Raw genomic sequence first — 17,465 nt, 5'->3', positions numbered from 1 at the left:
AAAATGTGTTGTTTTTATATATTGTTTTATAAAAATTACAAGACTGAGCGTTTATTTAGACTGTTCACAATTTTTATGATAATACGTGCTCCAATAAAGAAATTTATTGAATAATTTCTAATGGAAGCATCTTTATAATTTCAATAATTAAAAAATAAAGAATGTGGAAGTAAATTAGAATTACGGAAACTCGAGCGCATTCAAATGTTCCTCGAGTGGGACGCCATGTTGCGTGGAAGAAGCGCGCGCAGCTATCATTCTCGTAAACGCGTGAGACTTCGGGGGGTGGGGAGACTTCTTTTTCCAAAAGCGTGCATCGTCTGTCATCGGGAAAAAATTCGATCGGTAAGATACATTCGGCCGAGTGTGCTCTACATGAAAAAGAAAAATTATCCGACGAACACGCGCGAGTTCCTTGTAATATTCGCCGAATGATTCCGTTCGACTCCAATCGTGGCGTATGCAACAATTCTTCCGTTTCGTGCGTGCAAAAGTGTTATCAGGGAATACAGGAATAAGACGTGAGAGAGAGAGGTGACGTACGATCGATAATTAGGATCGTTTTACAGGTAGAGAACATGTTGGAAGTGATAATAACGTGAGAAAATCGGTAGCTTCGGGGGGTAGGTATTCGCGGGAGCAGGTGCTTCCAAATAAGGTGCTCTCAAATGATCCAGCCAGTTCATGTCGATAGCGCCGCTACGTGATCGTCGGCTGAATTACGACGCGAAACGTTACGGTTTTATCTCTCAAACGTCTTGCGACCGCGGGAGGCGCAGCGCGACGCCGGGGAGGTCCGAGAAACATTTTCTTTGCGAATTCATTGGCCGTCACGCGTCCATTCATTTCAAAACGAGCGAGAAGGAACATTACCGATAGAAATTCGGATCTATATCCGAATAAGAGATTTATATAATAAACTCGGCCGAAGTTCGTATATTCTTTGAAAATATTTTCGAGTATGTATTAGTTCGAACGAACCTACATATATCTGCCTTAGAATACTAAAACTATTTAACCAGATTTGAGTCTAGTATAAAGGTTTAATTTTTTTATCTGCGCCTGTAATGAAAATGTAGACGGTACCGTTAGTAGGCTAAGTGAGTTATATACATATACAAAGTTTATATTAAATATAATTGATTGAAAATAGCAAAAATTGTAAGAATCTGCGATTCAAATGAATCGCAAACCCTAAATTCAAAGACTTTTACATCTTACAATGCCCATAGCTTTTTTATGCGTCAACCTATTTCAATGAAACTTTGTACATGTATATCTATAACTTACTTAGATTTACAAAATACATGTTTTCAATTTTTATTACAGGCACAGACAAAAAATTTAAAAATCGTCACCTTTACTTTTTCCTTCGCAATTGCGATCACTAACAATTAAAAAAAAATTATTTACACATTAGCTAGTAAACTAGTTGGGTCCAATTTTGAAAAAGTTATTCGTTTTTAAAAGATGTAGGAATACTTTGTACACCCACTGTGCACATCAATCCGAAATATTTAAGACATAGGCAATTGAATAGACAATAACACAATGTTCATAGACAATTTATTCATTTATATTTGTCAGCAGTACCAAAGTATGTATCAGTATCTTCGTACTCGGATCTATTTTAACTCGCAAATGAAACATTTCCTCCAACATAGAATAATTACATTCTATATGAATTTTTTTCTTTCGATGGATATGAAATTGATGTAACACCTCATACAATACTTAAATGTTTAGTAATTGATTAGATACCAACATATTTAATCATGTAAACAATACTTTGAATAATGATATGTACAGCAATTTTTAGTAGCGACGCTCTTTTAAATTAATATTTCGTTCACTCGAACCTATTTCATGGATAAAACCGAGTTTCTGTCGCCGTTGTTTTTCCCTCGTCGCTCTTTCCTTCTTCGAAAGAGTTGCGCACGAATGGCTGCGCTGTGGGACAAGCAGCGATATAGTGGGGATGGAAAATGCGACGGCGGAGAGGTCGCAAACAGTCGCAAAGCGCGACACTCGGGAAGAAATTCTGTGATATTCGCCGGCGCGGCGGGAACGTTGAAATTCCGAAGTGCTGGCTTTCAAAAGTATTCACGTAGTCACGGATGCAGCCTTGCATTCTTATCAACAGTACGCTGGTGTAATGTTCGATCGTGAGCCATACATCCGTGCATACGTTTAAACATTTTTCTGTGCGCGTATGCATCCTGCGTTCGAAGTGTGGTATATCTCGTGGCGTAGCTGAATCGAAAGGTGATTTTCCCGATTGAAATTTCGAAATTTCATAGTTCTCCCCATAGTTGTCGAACTTTCTTCTATCTCGATAGTGAAAATCGATTTCGAACAATTAATTCATCATCGTTATTTATTGCGAGCTTGCCTGTGAATATATTTTCAACTTTGTTCAAATTATTTCCACGCTGGTAGATCGAACGTGTGCAACTCTGCCGAGTGCTATCTATTCAACTAGATTACATGTACGTTTTTCTTATCGAAAAAGGAAAAACTCGCGTTGAAAAGATTTTCTGTAATATGAGTCACGGAGTCGGGAAACGGTGGAGACTTTACGAAAAGAATAGTGAACAGCATTGACATAAATGCGGTTTCGTAGATTAGATACAGTTAGCGAGCAAAAGGATAACAGTCAGCGTCAATCTGTCGACGATAGCAGAACGAGCCGCAGAACTTATTCCGTTACTCAGCTTTCTAAAGAAGCGTGTGATTCATACGCCGAATAACTGCGTTTCTGTATTTCAAAATCATCCGTCGGTGAGATTCAATTATTCTTGTCGGTGCGTCGATCCGAAATAAGGAAATCTGTGTCAAAGGGGGATGTTGGTATTTGCTGGTGTAGGTATAGATGGTTCGGTAATTTTTCTTCGGCGAACACGCGCGTACGCTTTCATCCGTTCGCGTACGAGGAGTCAACTCGAATGAATTTCACCGTGAAAGATATTAAATTGAATGCGGTTGACCTATAAACGCGTTCTTCGGTAAAGCGATTAAAATTTCGATACGCCCCCTAACCGAAACCGCCTTTCGATCGAAACGGAACCTCGATGTTCGATTATCCTGGCCGAATAGTTCAAGCGAAATATGCCTAATATACATATCACGATAATATCGAAATATATATTTATATCAATTTATAAATCAAGGACCGACATTAAACGCTATTTTGAAAGCCAGCAATGCAAATTCAAGAAACGCTATAACTAGACTGCGGATCTTTATGCAAAATAAAAATGTTTTGCATTGATTGTGGGAAACAGGAATAACATAAACATTGATTTCATCCCTTAACGATTTTGTTACATTAAAAGCAATATTAGAATATTCTCGAATTTTTTCAATCTTTTACTGTTTTATGTTTCACCCAACCAATGTCTTCGTAAATGCATTAGAGACCCGCAGTCTAGCTATAACGATCGAGGTGGTGTGAATCATCGCCACATAAAAGTCGCGAAATATACCTAATATAATAATATCGGAATAAACGCATATATACATTTATATTCTATACGCCAATAAGTATATCGTCGAGTTTGCTCGTGAATCGGATTCGATACGAAAAATGAAGGAGCGACATTAACGCTATTTTGAAAGCGAGTAATGCAAATTCAGGAACGCTATAACGATCGAGGTGGTGTGAATCATCGTCATATAAAAGCCGCGGCTGGTTTATTTTTGGGTGGATCCGATCTATTTCTCGATTCGCCAAGTATGGCTTATACGAGATTTTCCGGTGATATTCGAGATAATTGGCAACACTGTAGTGTAGAATTAGTGCGCTTCGAAACCGGACAAGACTTATACTCTGTAAATCCGTAAAAGTCTCGGGATTCGAAAATATTCTTATTCCGAGTCGCGCTCGTTTCAACGCCGAGGGTGGGGAATCTATTTATAAAACGGGGATGGTCCACGCGACACCCACGCCGACAGTGGGCACGTAATAATAATAATAATAATAGTAATAATAATAATAACAACAACAATAACAACATTAAGAATAATAATTTATTAAACAAAATATTTCTCGCTTTAATAACCGGCGAACGAAGGTACACCAAGGAACCCCTTTCCGTTCTCTTTAGGTTAATCTCTGTCACTTTTCGTAACTCATTCCTCTTTTCTGTTTGTTTGTTCGCTCGAATACGTTTCGTCGAACGAAAATAGGTGCAGATATGTCTTTCCGTGTTGTGCGCAGCAGCAAGTTCCGCCACGTGTATGGAACACCTTTGAAACGTGAACAATGCTACGACAACATAAGAGTATCCAAGTCCTCCTGGGACTCGACCTTCTGCGCTGTGAACCCAAAGTTTCTGGCCATCATCGTGGAGTCAGCTGGTGGTGGTGCTTTCATAGTTCTGCCCCATAACAAGGTAAGCTACAGTCTGCCCCACAAGAGCATGTCAACGATATTTCTGTAGATACTCATGTATTTGTAAAATACTTTATACTAGTCGAATCCATACATCAAACATTCATACGCTCTTACTTAGTAAGGGGTCCAATCTCCTCTATTATAGTCTCGGCATACTATCAACTAATTTCTCGGCGTATGCTATAGGTAGCGACCTCCATATCTTCCAAATATGGTATACAATAGTTCTTGTTTCGGTAATATGTTTCCCTTTCAGCTTGCTCTTCATTATGAACCACACATTTTCTATTGGGTTTGCATCAGGGGATTGGGATGGCAAAGTTATTATGGTGATGGCGTTTTCCACTTTCCATTTGGTAATAAATTAATGATTTCGTGTACGCTGCAGTCATCTCGAAAAGCTCTGTTCTTTTCACTCAGAAACAAAACTGACAAATATTCAGCCAAGGCGTATTAAAGACATCTGTGTTTTTTACATTATCCTTATCTCCCAAGATATCGCAGACACGCCCTTGTGGAACAAACTATACATCCTTGTTTTCGTGAAATGTTATTTGTGTTGATATAGGAAAAATGTTTAACATTGAATTTATTATAGATCGGTCGAATACCGGCAGATTATCCTCTAGTTGGTGGACACAAAGGTCCGGTGCTGGATATCGCGTGGTGTCCTCACAACGACAATGTCATAGCTTCGGGCTCGGAAGATTGCGTTGTCAAAGTATGGCAAATACCTGATGGAGGGATCTCCAGGACGTTAACAGAGTCGGTGGTAGACCTTCAATTGCACCAACGTAGAGTAGGTCTTGTCGTATGGCATCCAACTGCCTCTAACGTGCTGCTCACAGCTGGCTCTGACAATCTTGTTTTAATTTGGAACGTCGGCACTGGAGAACCAATAGTACAAATAGATTGTCACCCAGACATGATCTATTCGGCGTGTTGGAACTGGGACGGATCCAGATTGGTAACTACGTGCAAAGATAAAAAGATTCGAATCTTGGATCCACGTTCGGGAGAAATATTGGAAGAGGCTATCGCGCACGAAGGCAGCAAAGCTACCCGTGCTATCTTTCTCAGGTGCGTACCAATGATATTTCCAAGTATGATTAACTAATCTTTGCTTGCTTATACCAAATGTTTTTTTTTTTTGGCAAATGTTTTTTTCTTGTTGTTTTCTTTGTTACATTAACTCTCGTCCGTCCGTCGTTTTGTTATCTAAATAGATGAGTAGACTGCGAATCTTTATGCAAAATAAAAATTGTCTGCATCGATTACAAGGGATAAAAACCAAATTGAATGTTATTTCTTCCCTCAATGATTTTAATAGAGGAGGATTTAAATTTTTTAAATTTTCCTATGAATGCGCATAAAGATCCGCAGTCTGTCGATGAGTTAACATTTACATCTTAGGTTTCTCGGATATGCGTTTCGCATTAGAAAAATAAAAGTCAAAGAGTTTCGAGCAAGTTTACCTAGAAATAACAGAACGGTATAACTTATTTCGGGGAAACTGTGTGAAATCGACATGAGGGACGGATGAGGGTTGAAAAGGAATTACGATTGCCACTAGATGCTACTAATCGGTGCGAGCAACTGTGAAAATTGTATAGAAAACTATTTGATGCGTCTATTTCACAGGTGCGCGATTGGTACCTTCACAGAATTGCACATACATACATGTTTAATATTTCTCTACGATTCGAATCGATCATGGAGAAATATTTTTGTCGGCATCTTTCTAGCGATAACAACTATTTCTACTATGCGATACACTATCAACATACCTTTCACATTGAATAATCATCAAACAGTATACATCCGCCTTTTTACACGATAAGCGTACGAGAATTAAAAATTCAAAGAATTCAAGTAGAAGAATGATATTTCTATGGATATATGTTTAATTAGAATTAGAAGCGTACAAGTAAATCTAGATCTCTTAGAAGAAGCATTCATAAAGATCCTATTAAACGATATACTCTCACTCGCGCGTTAAGCGATACCTTTATTTTTTTATTATCACATGGTCTTTCCAATTTGTGTAGCGCGAGGTATGGTATTTTTTAATGGAATACCGCAAGATTGAAAATACAACATCAGGAGGATGTCAGCTTAATAAATACAAATATCAAGATGTCCGCTGTGTAACATCTTCATAAAACGTTACAGTAAGTATCGTATCTCAAGTTATTACCTTAAAGCATAACATCTTGTACACGTCGATCGATGAACATGTGTAATAAATACGATGGACAGTGATGTAACTGCACTAATACGAAACAACGTATCGTAACAACCAGATGTGATTTTTGTATTTGGAGTAATACGATTTACGGGCACAGTGTTCAGCCGGTACACTGACATTTTTTCATCGAAATATGATTTACGATGACCTTCAGACGAACAACAAACGAACAAGTTTTGTTTTTTTCTCTTTTAATCATCACTGTACTTTCTTCGTGTTACTTTATACTGTTTATATGTGTGTACTTAATACCAGCCTAGAAGTTGTAACAAGGTGGATGTTATTCGGTTTTGATGATTAACTTGAGAGAACTTGGAAAAACGATATTATAAACGAAGGATTACAATAGTGTAAGCATACCATACTTAGAATTAAGTTGTAGGCCGTTTTTTGTATAGTATGTATGAGTGTATGTTTTAAGAGTATCGGTAGTACTCACACATGTACAGGATGAGTCTCGTAACGATCTCAAATAACTCGTAAGTTATTTGTTGTACGAAAAAATGACATGCACTGTTCTAATCGGTTTTTTATTACTTTGCTTATTTATAGAGCTATCGGGGTCACCTTCAGTTTTTTAAATGGAATGTCTGCGTAAAAATGTGTTATACAAAGTGGGACTTAAAATGAATTTTCATTTCAAGCGGTGTTCGAACTTCTGTTCTTTTTGTAGTTGTTTCAGTACAGTGACCCTGATATCTCGATAAAAAGGCAAAGTAATAAAAATGAGATTGGAGCACTGTATATCCCCCAGGAAACCATGCAACTTTTGTTGGAAATATTTTTTCGTACAAAAAATAACTTACGAGTTATTTGAGATCGTTACGATACTCACGCTGTATATCCGATTCGAGCGAAGCTTCGTATCCACGTAAGGTTTACTATGTTTTCAGGGGAGGCTTGATTTTTACTACAGGTTTCAGCAAAATGTCCGAGAGGCAGTATTCGTTGCGTGCCCCCGATATGTTAGGCGAGCCCATAGTTATGGTAGAATTGGATACGAGCAACGGAGTAATGTTCCCTTTGTACGATCCCGACACGAATCTGGTGTATTTGTGCGGGAAAGGGGATTCTGTGATTCGCTATTTTGAAATTACTCCCGAACCTCCTTTCGTTCATTATATCAATACGTTTCAAACCCCTGATCCACAAAGGGGCATAGGAATGATGCCAAAACGAGGCTCCGATGTTAAGAGCTGTGAAATATCTAGATTCTACCGGCTGAATAACTCGGGCTTCTGCCAGGTCATCTCTATGACAGTACCGAGAAGGGTAGAGTTCATACAAATACGATTATTAACGCGTTGACTATTGGCCGCCTCGTATGCGAATCATGTTAACCCTTTGCATTTCTTCCACCTAGAATATTTCCATTCTCTATGATTTTTTAAATATCATGGGGGTACGAAATTGATATAATATAATAACTCGTACAATATTTAACCCTTTGCGCTCGGAGCTGTTTTAACTAGAAAATTAAACATTTCTTCCTAGCTAGAATATTTCCATTCCCTATGATGTTTTAAATTTTATTTGAAACGTTTGATTAGATACCAATATTTAGTGGCATCTCAGAGTCACCATTCGAGTGCTAAGGGTTAAATGTTTAGCATTCGATTAGATACCAACATGTTCAATAGTGTAAACAATATTTTAAATAATGGTGCAGCAATGTTTAGTGGCGCTAAGGGTTAATTATATTGTAATTATTCATCTTCTAACATAATATGTACATAGTAAAAGATATCTTGTGACTCTTTAGCATTTGTTTCGTTAAAACTGAATTCTATTACGTAGCTGCCAGTACGTTAGTCAACGTCAACGTATGGAAATGTTAATTATCGATCGATGTTAATTTTCATCAATTTTTAGTCTGACCTATTCCAAGAAGATTTGTATCCAGATACTTCCGGTGACACGGCTGCGATTTCTGCAGAGGAATGGGCAAGCGGAACAGACGCAGAACCTATATTAATTTCAATGCGAGACGGCTATCAACCAACGGTAGCCAAGAACGACCTCAAAGTGAATAAGAAATCGAACATACTCGGGAAAGGAGCGAAGGTTGCGTCCAATGCACAAAATGCTACGCAGTCCGCAGGAATTACGGTACGTATTTGACACTCGTTTTTGTTTGAAATCGCTGCTCTCTAGACTCGTTTCCAGGATTGCAATGGGATTTCTCAGCAGTCAAAAGCGCTAGATAAAAGTCTTATTTTTACGTTTACGCGGCCTAATTTGCATTATTCGGAAGCATAAAGCTGCGACAGCTATACGCTGCCGAATAATGCAAATTACGCCTCGTAAACATAAAAGTAGGATTTTTGAGGGCGATCAAGGCCTAGATTGATCTTTTATCTAGTGCTTGTCACTACTGAAAAAGCCCATCTCTGCATTATCGAGAAATGAGAAGGCGCCTCCCGGACCCATGCAATCCTGGAAACGAGCTACATATTCCCTTAAACGATGCTATGACAACGTTTTCTTCGATAGGAGGATTTGCTGAAAGAATTCACCGAGGAAATCAGAAAATTGAAAGCGGTGATCGTGAAGCATGAGGGAAGGATACGGGTACTCGAGTCAGCCGTTGCTCTTCAAATGAAAGAAGAGGAAAGAAAAGAGAAGGCTGCTTCGCCTGCCACGACCGAGGTGCTTGCATCCGACGAGGTTTAACTTTTTAAATCTACTTTTTGAGCTGAGAAAATCGACAAATATTACGAAAAGATAACTAATTAATGTAATAAAAACAAAAAAATTATCATATATTTTGATATAACAATTTGTGTAAATAGTAGGTTTTAGCTACATCGTGTGTCTTGATTCTTTGGAACGATCTTTGCTATTTATTGTACATCCATTCATCATACATCGCTTGCATTTGTATCATGTTTTACATCTTCTATTTCTATTAGACTGTATCTAACACGTGACAGTGCTTTGTTTATTAGCATTAAGATATCGGCTGTTTTGTTAACATCCAGTACTCGAGACTTCTATGTATATTTCTCTATGAGGATAAACGAGTGCCTAATTTGTACAGACATACCACTGTAATATAACGAAAAAAAAATGACTTTTATCGTAGTATAGCGTCAAGTGTGCACACACGTAATATCTTCTGAAGGGACGCATAATTTTGTTTTGTATATAAATTATGCGATTCGCAAAAGTAATAAACAAAGATTGCTATTTTACTATTATAATGAGTATAACAAAAAATATGTATGGTATTAATTATATATTTAACTAACTTGTTTTTTCAACATTGTGAAAAGAATACATTTTGTACAAAAAATGTGAATACATAATATATAACTGATTGAAAATAAATCTCTATTTTCTTGTATAAATAGTTCTAACATTAATATAATATTAATTAGTATAATATGTATGTATCTATGACGTTTACATTTATGTTTACATAAATGTTACTATTCGATAAACAATACTTGTGTCAGTTTCGTAAATGGTCGATAGTGGCACCACTCGTGGTAAAACGTTCAAGCACCAACGAGATCTCGTCGGTGACCTTTTTTATAATCACCTTTCTTTCGGATAATTACATATTTATGAGCGAACAGATACAATGAAAATTAATGGGACAGTGTTAACAGGAAGTGTCAATGTCTAATAATTAGAAAATTATTTGTGTTGATTTATACAACCCGTGGCAAAACGTTTCCGATCGGAGACATTGATACTGATTTTACAGAAAACATTAATGTTTTTTATAAGTATAAAATAGTATTTTATGGAGTTAAAACTGATGGGAAATTGAAAAGGGCTTATTAAAGAATGAAAAACAACAAAATAACCTAAGCTTCCATTTATTATAACAAAGAAACGAGAAAATAAACAAAATGTTACACGGAAAAAACTTTAGAACTGCTGGAAGAAAGTTTCCGATTTGTGTGATTTACACTGTCCAACACCAAACTTGTTCAACAATTATGAACGATTATGAACAATTATCAACGATTATGAATGTGTCCTTAATTTTTTAAGAGCGAATAATTCGTGTCAGAATTAACATTGCATCTTATGGGAAAAGCGGCACGAATCATTTGCTGCTGTAATGAATATCCAATATTTTTCATTTTGTGTGAATAAATTATCTTTATTGTATAATACAGATACAGAATGATTCTCCAGTAGACACCCACCAATTTTTTAGCCCTTCAATAACAATTTCATTGAGTATTTAGTATTTAACCATCCACTGTCACCTGTCAATAACGCGTGCAGTGCCGCCAGAATCGACCAAAACTGGTCGATTTTTTTCTGTCCTCCTTTCCTTCTTCCACTATCCCATTCCAGCGCCATGAGCATACGGCATACTCCATCATCCCACACTACACTGTAGACTGGTCACGTTTAGTATCATTAGTACATGGTCATCTATTTCCCCAATCTGACAGCACTGTTCTGCCTGCGTTGCGCTAACACAGACGAGCTATTCTCATCGGTGGCACTAATTCGCCACATTGCTGCCATCTTACTGCGAGGCGGAATCCAGGATCGAGCTGCCTCCCATCTACCCCGCAGAATCGAGCAGATTCCGAGCATCCTATGCTTCGAGCGTCGTTCTGACAGGATAATGCCCATCATCTGCTCGCTAAACTGTGCTCGATGTCTGCTCGAGGCAGGCCTGGCTGACTGGGTATATAATAATGGTTAAAATTCATGCGCATAAAGCAGTTACAGTATCATGCAACAAAATAAAACTAATTAAATCGATTTTCAACCACAATTCTTTATTATTAAGACCAATAAGTTGACTAAGTTTTAGGAGACTTTTATTGAATTAATCACGAGAAGTAATAATTTATCGGGTCTAATGTCCTCTCGATGTATTTTCCGATCGGGGAAGGAAAACAACGTGGACATAAATTTTCGTTAAAGCTATGGAAAAAAATGAGAAGGACATATTATATATACATATTTGCTTCGTTCGTTTGTTCTTTTCCTCTTAATCTCTGTTATTTTTATTGGTATGTAGTACGTATAATAATTTATTTTATTTATATATATATGTATATATATATTTGTCGATATCGAATATATTAATATTTTATCAGATTTCTCTTTTCCATAAATTAAATAAATAACTCTTGACTGTGATATATTATTAAACAAAATATTTTACAAAAGTAAATTAGCTGTAGATTGCCAGGTGAAGTGCGAGGATACATGTTATTACTATATCGTCTATTCAAAAGTAACTAGACATCCGAAGCGTATTACTCCGTATATACGTGTGATCTTTGGCGAACTCATGATTATTCTTTAGTTTGTTCATCGAATACCAAAGTACATGCATACATAATATATACATACATATACACAAGATATCTATATGTGTATGTATACATTGGTTTATCGCGTTTTGTCGAGGCTCTCTAGAACGCGCGATTCGCGATTGCCCGATTTTCAGTGTATATTCCATAGCAAAAACAAAAGATAAATAAAATTTCAATTAAATTATGCGCGACAATTAGGAGAGTACACCTTGGGTCAACACACACAGTTTTACCAGCTCTCGATACATTCCTCTATACCACATCCAAGGTTTCCACATTTCTCTCTCTCTCTCTCTCTCTCTCTCTCTCTCTCTCTCTCTCTCTCTCTCTCTCTCTCTCTCTCTCTCTCTCTCTCTCTCTCTCTCTCTCTCTCTCTCTCTCTCTCTCTCACACCCGCGCAAACACACACACATACATTTTCCTTCTCCTATACATACACACGAAAGCGTCACTTGTGTTATTTTGCTTCTAAAAAAAAAGATATATCGAATGATAGATGAAGAAGACGGGTATAGAACCTGAAGGGGGTATGGGATCCGCAGAAAAAGGCAAATCGGCTCGAGGTAGGGTAATAGGGGTTGGAGAGGAGGGTTGAAGGAGGTCATGATTATCGCCAATGTCTCACCATACGCGCACGCAATCCCCGACTTGTTGTGCTCGACACAATGCGGAAAATGACCTGGTACGCCGTCGTGTTTCAGTGTTTAGTCGCTTTTCAATACCGCACGATAAAGTAGTATTTCGTTTTAGACCAGGGATAACGAACTAACTGGCCCGTAAGTCGCACGAGGCTCTCCTGCCGGCTCTACTTTCTTTCTCCTGTTCCGCCGAATTTTCTCCTTGTGTAGTCAACCGAAATGTATAGATTATTGAAAACCTTTCTGTATTTAACTTAAAATTAGACGCGTGACGGATGACAAAGAATTAAGCTTCACCGTTTCGTATGATTCCGCGCGCTAACGATGGTTCAAATATCTGTGGTTGTCAGGAAGAACACCGTACGTCACATACTTTCGAGACATTGCCGTTTAACGTTTTCATCACTAATGCTTTGAGCCTTTTGAATTTATTTTCATGACTAGACTGCGGATTTGTTGCATTTATGACGAAAATGGGCGCGCACAATTTAAATATTTAAGGACATCAATGCATTGGTTTCAGGATAATTAATTGATTATGCATTGGTTTAATAGGATAATTAAAAGAATAAAATTTTTATTTTGCTCCTGTGCCCCGCAAACAATGCGAACAATTTTTATTTTGCATAAAGATTCGCAATCTATTCATGATTTTTCTTTTGGTGAAGACGTAAATCCTATACTATAAAGCTCAAGTAATGCATAAACTTATATTTTTTGAAATTTTGAACATGCGGCGTTTTTCCTGGCGACCACAGATATAACGGCCAGGCAGACAGACAGGCAGGCACGCAGCAGACAGACTACCGATGAAGGAATCTGTTGAATGATAATAGGTCGCGTGCGATTCCAAGCTTCGAACAAGTTCGTCACCCCTGCATTTACGCTATGCTGGACTGAGGTATCGAGAGGCAAGATGGTCGTTTAAACTCTAGGCAATGGCGTAAGGTTACAAGTGAGAACTATGAGGCTGCTGTTCGTAAAACAGTACGTAGGCTTCGCTGGTGACCACCGACCGCGCCGGAACCACGGACACCCGACTATCGTTGTACTCGTGCCATTCGCCTGAGTACGGATGCTTGCAGTACGCGGTGTAATGACCGGAGTACGTGGTTCCCGAATGGTTCGCGACACCATACAAATTGTAAGTGCAGCCCGGAACCCTGGGGGCGGCGAAGGCACTGAGATCCAATCCGGTCAATGGAAAGTCCACCGTCACGTTCAGCTTGCCGCGGAATCGTTCCATCGGGGAGAAACGTTTCAAATCTACGGAATTCATTCCGTTAAGGAAAACATCGACGCCCGAACCACATTCCACGTCTAGGTACGCTCAAGATCCTTTAACACTAAACCTACCATTGCCGGTCAAATGACCGGTTTTATATTTTTCATTTCATAATTATTGAAATTATGAAGTTGCTTACGTGGAAATTGATTGGATAAAATTCTATATCCAAGCACTTATTGTTGTAAAAATTGCAGAAAATCGAAATAAATCAAGCCTAGTCATTTTTTCAAACTAAAACATATTAATCGCTTTTAGTGCTCGGTAGGTTTAGTGTCAAGAGGGTAGACTCGTTTTTCCATTTCGCCTTCTCATTTCTCGATAATGCAAAGTTCGGGTTTTTCAGTAGTCAAAAGCGCTAGATAAACGATCAATCCTAGGCCGCGATCGCCCTAAAAAATCCTACTTTTACGTTTACGAAGCGTAATTTGCATGATTCGGTAGCATGTAGCTGTCGCAGCTTTATAAAAATAGCTACTGCATGCTTCCGATTATTGTAAGTTACTAAATTAATTAAATTTGAAATTTGGGGGCGACTGAGGTCTAGATTGATCTTTCATCTAGCACTTTTGATTACTGGGAAAGCCCATCCTTGCGCTATCGAGAAATGAGAAGGCGCATCCCACATCCTTGCAATCCTGGAAAAACGAATCTACCCCTTTAAAGCGTCAGTATGCATAGAAAAAAATCCCTCTGACTTTCATATACGTATATGCGGATCTAGCGATGTGTGAGTGCACCACCGCACTCTCACTCGAGCACGCGGGCAACCTTAACGATAAGAGCATACCGTATTTTCTAGCGGTCATTTGAAAAGGATACGAATAACAAGAATCTTCGGGAACTTGTGTATGCTGAAGCTTTTAGTGCACTTTCTCCTCATCTGACACTTGGAACAGGTCGGCTTTTCGTCACCGTCGAGAACCTCTTCTCGGGTGAAGTGTTCCAGACATTGATTCAACTTGACCGTACCGCTTCGGGCCGGTATCGGCAGGCTCAGGTCCCAGAAAGGATCCAACGTTACCGATACATGGTCGCAGGCTGTACAGTGCAACGACGAGCGTAACTGACCGACGAACACGTCCACTATCATACTGTCTTCGCTGCGCAGGTAACGTTTCCAGCTCTCCACGGCTTTCTGGCTGTCTCTGTGCGATCGGAAAATATTCTTTTTATTGCCAAAATTCAATTTTTCAATTTTCAAATTATATCGAAGTCGGTGCAACGGTTCCTTACGTGTACATATCGGGGATATCCGTGTGGATCGGCGGCGGTTTGACCGTCACTCTGTTGACGTCCTCGTGGAGACCCTCCAACAGGTATCTGAGAAATTCTTGGGCGTCCTGCTGACTGTAGCCCATGAATCTCGGCGCGAATCTCTGTATCTGTGACTTCAGCGCCGTTGTGTTCACCACATGATCACCGCCCACCTCCCACAATTCGTGTATCACCTGGCTAAACGCCTTGATCAGGGCACCCTTCATACTGGATGTAGTCACGTTGATATCCGCCAGGTATTGTTCGTCCAGTAGGTATTCGAGCAACGGTCTCGTGTTGCTCAAACATTGGATCACGCTGTTCATGAAACACTGAAAGAGAAAGAAATTCATATAGTATACTGCTTACAGCGACACAGAGTAAAACCAAGTACAGTGTTTTCTCCATAAATGTCTCCAAATTGTCTGGCCTTTAGACCCCATTCGTATTAGCGTCTTCGTATTCGTTGATTTTGGACAATTATCAAGAACACAGTGTACACTACTTACTGTGTTTCCAATATTCCTCAATCCGTTCAGTCCACATCGCTCGTCGCGATGCGCTTGGAGCCGATTACGCGTCGCTTTGTTTGTCGGGCTTCCGTCCTGTAAAGTAAATCACGGTCAGCACTCGCCTAATCTGGCACGCGCGCTCTAAAGGGAGTAGTGGACGGACTGTTTCTACGGGGGCTTCAAGATCGTCGGATGTCGTCGTGTTTCTTTGGTAAAAGCACGACAATGTTAGGCTCTTAAGCGCTGAGGAGGTAAAGCTTGCTAGAGTAACAAGTAACACTCTACTTCTCTTGCAACAAGAACTAACGGAAACACTCCCGAGGGACGATACTGGACAGTGAAGGCGGCGAGTTAACGTCGGAGTGAAAAATCAAAGGAGGTCCGGTGCGGTATAACTAAGTTCAATCTCGTAAGGGCGGGCGAAAACCCGAAATATCAGGGCAGGAACACGAAATTTTTTCCCGAAATAATCGGGATTCTTTTTTTCGTGATTTTTTAAGGTCACCTTCAATCTTTTGCAAATACAACCATAATTTTTTTACGCCTATTTGTTAGAGGATTTCAAAGCGAATTCCGTAAGGATCGTAGCATAAACTAAATTGCAAAAAAATTGTATGTATTTTTTTACAAAAAATTTGCTATAATCACGTGAAAGCTCTCTTGAAACCATGCTATACCTGACAAAAACATTTTCGATCGGACAGCTAATTACAGAGTAATCTCTACTGGTCACTGAAAATCTCGGGAATCACGATGACCGGGGACGAGTCAGGTCGGGTTCCCAAAAATTTCGAGAACATGACATACTACCTCATATGAAAACTCTCTCTCAGTCCATTTTTTTTATGAAAATTGGGTTTTCAGCTTCGCCTTGTTAGGAACTTTATTTTCTACGGTTTGGGGGTAACTTTTTTTGTTAACTGCTGTAATTAGTGTCTAAATATAAACATAGTTTCAACAAATCTCGGTGTAAAGTGAAATAGTTAAAATTTACTTTTTTGGACTTGGATAATTTTCATGTGAGGCCGACGATATGACACTCTTGAAGAGAACTCGCGATGGACAACATTCTTCCAACGAGAAGAATTACGTACAATAATGAAATATTTACATTATATTAAACATACAATATATTTATGTGTGCGAATATATAAAGAATAAATTATTTCGAGAATCCCGACTCTTTCGTGTTCCCGACCCGATACAATTTCTGGTTCTCGCAGATCCCTGTAATCACGAATCCGTTGCCACGAGAGATCGTTGTTTCCGCTACGCTTGTGAAATCCAGAAAATAAAAATAACGTTCAAGGACTAAAAGTTGAAAAGTCTACGGTCTTATGACAATGCGGTGGCTTGCACCAGAGGGGAGTATATCAAAGCAATACCGGATGCTGGAAGCTAGTTAAAAATAGAAGAAATAAAATTGTCGAGTACGCGTATAATCGAACCTTATAACCGGTAATCCGCACCGGACCTTAGGGTATCGGTTAGCACTTGATTCAACACGAGACACGATAGTAGCGTTAGTACGCGTTGCCGTCTTGATCGGAGGCGCTTGTTCGATATCACAGCGATCCACTCGCACTCGCACGAGTACAAACACACGCACACACGGTACGTACGTTTCCCGTTGCGTTCGACCCCAGCGTGTGGATAGTTCCGAACAGAAAGTACACCCAACACAATATATTAATAAAAGGGACAACGGTGTAAATATCGAGGGCATCGAGCAGCCGTGAGAAAGAAGCGGCGCATAACGTGGACGTCATTGTTTTCGGTTCGTTCGGCCGGTCCCCGCTACAAAGTAGGAGTCTCGCAAACCCCTCCTC

General features: G+C 39.1%; 2 protein-coding genes across 11 annotated transcripts in view; one reads left to right on the top strand and one right to left on the bottom strand.

Annotated features, from left to right (window-relative positions):
- The first annotated feature begins 202 nt into the window (after positions 1–202).
- On the top strand, positions 203–12,307 carry Coro (protein coronin). 6 transcript variants are annotated; one of them, XM_076443865.1, is made up of 6 exons: positions 203–345; positions 4,189–4,394; positions 4,995–5,476; positions 7,538–7,916; positions 8,517–8,753; positions 9,138–12,307. In XM_076443865.1, the coding sequence occupies exons 2-6, from the start codon at positions 4,197–4,199 to the stop codon at positions 9,315–9,317; spliced, it is 1,476 nt and encodes a 491-aa protein (XP_076299980.1). In that variant the 5' UTR covers positions 203–345; positions 4,189–4,196; the 3' UTR covers positions 9,318–12,307. The 6 variants fall into 6 exon arrangements, with proteins under 6 accessions (XP_076299980.1, XP_076299982.1, XP_076299979.1 ...); XM_076443867.1 differs by lacking the exon at positions 203–345 and adding an exon at positions 352–569; XM_076443864.1 differs by lacking the exon at positions 203–345 and adding an exon at positions 607–2,265.
- Positions 11,377–17,465, bottom strand: part of LOC143218582 (uncharacterized) — an 18,721-nt gene continuing 12,632 nt past the window's right edge. For all 5 annotated transcript variants that reach the window (XM_076443831.1, XM_076443835.1, XM_076443834.1 and 2 more), the window contains 4 exons: positions 15,634–15,729; positions 15,104–15,456; positions 14,690–15,015; positions 11,377–13,848 (listed from right to left, as the gene is read on the bottom strand). In XM_076443831.1, the coding sequence (XP_076299946.1) occupies positions 13,532–13,848; positions 14,690–15,015; positions 15,104–15,456; positions 15,634–15,729 (1,092 nt within the window). In that variant the 3' untranslated portion in view covers positions 11,377–13,531. The remainder of the gene's footprint in view (positions 13,849–14,689; positions 15,016–15,103; positions 15,457–15,633; positions 15,730–17,465) is intronic.

The sequence above is a fragment of the Lasioglossum baleicum genome, chromosome 20, assembly GCF_051020765.1.
Source record: "Lasioglossum baleicum chromosome 20, iyLasBale1, whole genome shotgun sequence".
NCBI lineage: Eukaryota > Metazoa > Arthropoda > Insecta > Hymenoptera > Halictidae > Lasioglossum > Lasioglossum baleicum.
This window is presented reverse-complemented; position numbering and strand designations above follow the sequence as displayed.